The sequence below is a fragment of the Coffea eugenioides genome, chromosome 9, assembly GCF_003713205.1.
Source record: "Coffea eugenioides isolate CCC68of chromosome 9, Ceug_1.0, whole genome shotgun sequence".
In the NCBI taxonomy this organism is placed as follows: domain Eukaryota; kingdom Viridiplantae; phylum Streptophyta; class Magnoliopsida; order Gentianales; family Rubiaceae; genus Coffea; species Coffea eugenioides.
Window position 1 is genome coordinate 36,162,028 of NC_040043.1, and position 5,591 is coordinate 36,167,618.

The 5,591-nt window shown below is 36.5% G+C and overlaps 1 protein-coding gene across 1 annotated transcript; it reads left to right on the forward strand.

Annotated features, from left to right (window-relative positions):
• Positions 1-1,856: 1,856 nt before the first annotated feature.
• Positions 1,857-4,714, forward strand: LOC113783600 (60S ribosomal protein L4-1-like). The gene is made up of 2 exons (XM_027329783.1): positions 1,857-3,018; positions 4,182-4,714. Exons 1-2 carry the CDS (start codon positions 1,915-1,917, stop codon positions 4,293-4,295), a joined length of 1,218 nt encoding a protein of 405 aa, XP_027185584.1. The 5' UTR covers positions 1,857-1,914; the 3' UTR covers positions 4,296-4,714.
• Positions 4,715-5,591: the final 877 nt, after the last annotated feature.

Genomic DNA, 5,591 nt, shown 5'->3' on the forward strand with positions numbered 1-5,591 from the left:
TAAATTAGATTCAAACGGTTAACCCAATTAAACTCATTAATTTGGATCACTTATTTTGACCTAATTAAATTAAATGTAGATTCAAACGCAACCATTAGTGGGTGAATCTAAATTACTACCAATCTAATAATTATATTCTAATTTTTGCAGAGACATATTTTGCGCTTTTCTTCTTCTTTAATTTCTATTCTTTTATTTTGTTTTAAAATTTATCATACTCCCTCCCTTCCTTTCATAAAAGTCTACTAAATTTCTTGAGTGTTAATTGATTGTTTGTGTTAATACCTAAATTAATTTTAGATTCTTGTAGAGTGACAAAATTTGAAACTTACCATGATCACCAATTTAGGTTCCTCTGTTTAATATTTTATGTTTTTTCACTTTATTTGGGCAAAATTTACTTATTAACTTGATATGTTGTCATTTTTTATTACAAATTTAAAATGATATAGTGTTTTATTACTAAACAAAATGTGGGAGAAAAAGTAAATAAAATTTAATAATGGGCCATGAATGAGCATGAACCCAAACCCATCTAAAACTATGTTCATTTATGACTCATCCATTTTGAATTATTAACTAAGTAGTTATATCTAGGTTAATCCAATTATAACTTAAGTAGTTATATATAGGTTAATCCAATTATAACTTGCTTAAACCCACATGAATCATCTCAATTTGATAGCTCTTCCTCAAGTTCTATCGTCCTCAATCCTACGATCCTATATTTTCGATCCCTTTTATTATTTAGGATTCATTGCCTCATTTTTCAAATGTTTTTATCAAATAAAAGCTAGAGTGGTTATCGAGAAAAAGTTTAAAAATTTGGGTATAAGTTTGGTGAAATACTAAATTTTCATCGAAATATTGCTAAGATGCCGCCAAAAACAACCATCTAATTTTACCTGTATTGATTTAGAATTCATACATAAATTTTCTTTTATATGCACTTTTTGATGTACATGTGCTATATGAAAAATCATCTATATGCTTGCACAATAGTAATATTAAGTTTATTCCAAGTGCAAATAAAATGTCATAATTATTATTTACATACTCATATTTAATGTTAAAGTATAAGTTTCAATGTTAACAACTTAAAATTTTTTAAAAAACAAACTTACTAAACAAAGTCCACCATAAAAAAAAACTTACTAAAGTGCCGTAAGCTAACTAAATACAAAAAAAAATGATAACAAAATAAGTTTAAACCCACAAAAAAACTGATTTAGTTATTATGGGGTGAATCATTAAAGCACAAGAGTAATCAAATATATCATTAGAAGACTTAACAAATGATTATTGCATTCAGAAGGAAAGTGATGAAGATATAATTGGGTGAATGACTTAAAAATTGGACTAATCACACTATTCCTGAGAATTTGACTTGACAAATAAAAATTGAAGGAGTAAAAAGGGCTGAAGTGATAAAAGGATAATAGGGTGAATGATTTTAAAATGGAAATAATTAATTATCCCATAGTATTTGGCTTGACAAATGTATTTTCTTTATTTAAGGAGTAAAAAGGGTTTAAAATCTGAATAGTAAACTATAAACGATTTATGAAACACTCAATTAATTTGCCTAACATGGAGAGCTAATAGGAAAGTTTTAGATTTTAAATTTGATTGGTGACAAAATTAGTTATAACCTCCTATTTCAAAGTTTTTAATTGGATTTTATATATTAAAATAATTGAAAAATCTAGAAAAAAAGAACTAATTATTTATAGTTTGATCAAGATCTGGCCCAATTAATGGCATATTAGGTCTGGCCCAATTGATGGCATATTAGGCCTGACATTGGATCGTTAATTGGACAGCAGATATATATACGTAGTTATACATATCGCTATGTTAAAACCCTAAACGCACTCTCCCAATTCCCAAACCCCTCAGTTACCCGCACCAGAAATGGCTTCCGCCGCCGCTCTCCCGGTAGTTACCGTTATCCCTCTTGAGAATGAAATGGAGGCCGACGCCAACTCCCTCCCTCTGCCTGACGTCATGAAAGCCCCAATCCGCCCCGACATCCTCCAAGACGTTCATCGCGACATTTCCAAGAACTCCCGCCAACCCTACGCCGTCTCTAGGTCCGCCGGCCACCAGACCTCCGCCGAGTCCTGGGGTACTGGTCGCGCTGTTTCCCGTATCCCTCGTGTTCCTGGCGGCGGCACTCACCGTGCTGGCCAGGGTGCCTATGGCAACATGTGCCGCGGCGGCCGCATGTTCGCTCCGACTAAGATCTGGCGTCGTTGGCACCGCAAGGTCCCAGTCAACAAGAAACGATATGCCGTGGTTTCTGCCATCGCCGCCTCTGCTGTGCCTTCCCTTGTCATGGCCCGCGGTCACCGCATCGAATCTGTCCCGCAAATCCCCTGTGTGATCTCCGATTCTGCTGAGGCCGTGGAGAAAACCTCCAATGCTATCAGTCTTCTCAAGAAAATTGGGGCTTACCCTGATGCTGAGAAGGCTAAGGACAGCCAGGGCATCCGCCCAGGAAAGGGCAAGATGCGTAACCGCCGCTACATCTCCAGGAAAGGTCCTCTGGTTGTGTACGGTACTGAGGGGGCCAAGCTCGTGAAGGCCTTCCGCAACATTCCTGGAGTCGAGGTGGCCCACGTGGACCGTTTGAATTTGTTGAAACTTGCTCCGGGAGGTCACGTTGGGAGGTTTATTGTTTGGACGAAATCAGCATTTGAGAAATTGGATGGGATTTACGGGTCATTTGATAAGCCTTCCCTGAAGAAGAAGGGGTATGTTTTGCCCAGGGCTAAGATGGTGAATGGTGATTTGGCCAGAATTATCAACTCTGACGAGGTGCAATCTGTGGTGAGGCCAATCAAGAAGGTGGTGAAGAGGGCACCAATGAAGAAGAACCCTCTTAAGAATTTGAATTGTTTGCTCAAGCTCAATCCTTATGCCAAGACTGCTAGGAGGATGGCTCTCTTGGCTGAGAAACAGCGTGTTGAGGCTAAGAGGGAGAAGCTGGCCAAGAAGAGGAGTCCAATGCCAAAGGTATATGGTTTATATTATTATTTTTCCCTCTCCTTTCTATGCTTGATTCTGTTGGAATATTGATGCAACTGTAGATGATGTATCTATCTGCCCGTGTTGGTATGCTTTAGGCTACAGAACGCGTGTTCCATTTTCTACTGAAAACCTTGATGTCTATATGATTCAGATTGAGTCTTTAATAAACAAGCTCAACCCTTTTGGTAAATGAAAAATTCAGATTTTCTTGCATCAAGTATTAGTGGCTTTATAAACTGTTGTGTTCTCTAATAATATACAAGAATTGAGGAATTTAGATGACTTCCTGCCATGCAACTGATGTTAATTTAGATAATTGATAATAGCTTTGAATATGGACAAGTTGTGATGGAAGGAATACAGCTAATAATTATCGGAACCCACTGTGATTTAGTTTGATGATTTAAAATGTTATCATGATGCAAAGTTAACTTAATTAACATCACAACTTGTGCTTCTGTTTGTTTCTATTGGTTGTCTGGTTCATCCTTTTAGTTGGCTTTCAAGTCCTTTTTTTTTTCAATGTAGTGGTGCGTTGGATGTTTTTCTTTCTTTGTTGTAGTTTTGGTTATTGCTACTGACTTTTGTTTTTATACATATGAACTCGGGCGCAGAGTTGTGTATTACATGATATGGTGTGTGTGCTGATATTTTCTTATCTTGTCCTGGACGTTCTTAATAGATGCTTGTCCTAAATTAGCATGCTTGGTTACATTCTAAACGATAATCTTAAGGTTTCATTACATGTCTGGCACTGTAGCTTTGTTTGACTGGCTTTTTCTAGATGTCTTAACTGGCTTTATGGGTTCTGAGTAATGATTGATCATTTCTAACAACTTTACAGGTTCTAGGCTTTGTGCTTTTTTAATTGATGATGAAATACCTGATCTAATAGAGAGTTTTGGATTTATCTGACTGGTTTGCAGTAACCGATGGGTCTTACTTTTTTGTTTTAGTGTCGTCATTGGTTGATAGTTTCTTGCTATCCTGTTCTCTTTGCTTTTGCTTGATAATAGTTGAAGGGGCCTAAGACTTGTTTTGGGCATGAGTGGCCCCAACTTTCTTGACTTGGTCAATTTGGTATTATTTAGTTCTAATGTTGCCTCAATGAGCCCTCGTTCATTATACTATTTTTTTGCTTCTGACAGGAGGAGACGTCTGCTGTAAAAGCTGCTGGAAAGTCATGGTACAAAACAATGATCTCAGATAGTGATTACACCGAGTTTGAGAACTTCTCAAAGTGGTTGGGCGTTTCACAGTAATTGGTTTCACTTTGAAGTTTAGTAAATCTCGTGTGGTTATTCAGTTTTGTTTTATTTCAAGTAGGCTATTTGGTAATTTAAGACATGCAAGAGCTTAGACTGCAGTGACTTAATTCCTCAGTGTACTAAGAAATATTTTTGCCTAAAGGTGATCATCTTGACTAGGAGTCAATAGCTTCTTGTTCTGGAATACTCAGCCATCAACTCTGTTTTCTGGTCCTTGATTATGAATGTTACATTGATTTTAAACATTCAGAGCAGGTGCAGCTTGCATTGGAATTTGTTGTACTCGTCTTTTTGTCCTGCCTGTCACTGTTTGTTAGATGCCAGCCTTACTTCCATAACTCTGCTTCTGATTGTATACCATTGTACTACTTTTTTGTGCTATAATTTGACAACCAGGCCTCTGATTTGTCTAATCTGATTTTTGGGTTTCGATGAGTTCTGAAATCCTTTTTGTCTGTTTTTCCCCTCTGAATTGCATATGTTTCCTTTACCGCATGACCTGTTTGTATTGGTAAAGTGAAACCAAAGTATGTCGAAAGTCTTCGAACGTTTGGTGAAATATATAAATATGGAATTGTAGTCTCAGTGATTGTTTTGGTTTGACATTCTGTTTGTATGTGGAAAATACCGAATACATATTCTATCCCATCCATGGTTGAATGGTGAACCTAGATGGGGCTTCTAGTTCCTGGACTTAGTCGTTGACGAGCTGCTACTGAGTTCAACTTGTTTTGAGTTGAGTTGGTTCGTCTTCCAGCTTGTCTTTCCTCCTAAATGTTCTTTGTATGTGCTTTTACAAGAAACAAATTTGCAAAATGAATTGTCAGCGAAGTTAACCTGGCTTTTCATGATGGTAAAAAAAATCAATTAGGCTACTTGTTATGACGGATTCTTTGAAGATGAATACCTTGTTAATTCACGCTTTTACAGTACCCGAAGCTCTGTCATATTTCTGCAACTTCCAGAAAGTTTCAAAGTAGAATCTTAATAATGCATCAGGGATGGATATAAGAATCGGCATACTTTTTATAGCTGCAACTTCCAGAAAATTTCAAATACTTGAATCCTGATAATAATCAGTGAAGGGAATAAAGACTATAAAGAAGAATCGACATAAAAGCAGGACAAACTAAGAATTCAAAAATGTGTCCGTTTAAGATTTGTCTGTTTAAGATTGGTCATTAACTATGCTTGGCTACAATAACAAATTTTACTTTTTGAACTTGCAATAACGAAATGGGATGATATCAGAAATCTCCCTTGAGGTTTATCCTAATATCACTTGGAACC

Excerpts from the sequence above, each read along its gene's own strand:
- LOC113783600 (XM_027329783.1), top strand. The coding sequence starts at position 1,915 with ATGGCTTCCGCCGCCGCTCTCCCGGTAGTTACCGTTATCCCTCTTGAG. Across the intron at positions 3,019-4,181 it reads AGAGGAGTCCAATGCCAAAG|GAGGAGACGTCTGCTGTAAA; the intron begins GTATATGGTTTA and ends TGCTTCTGACAG.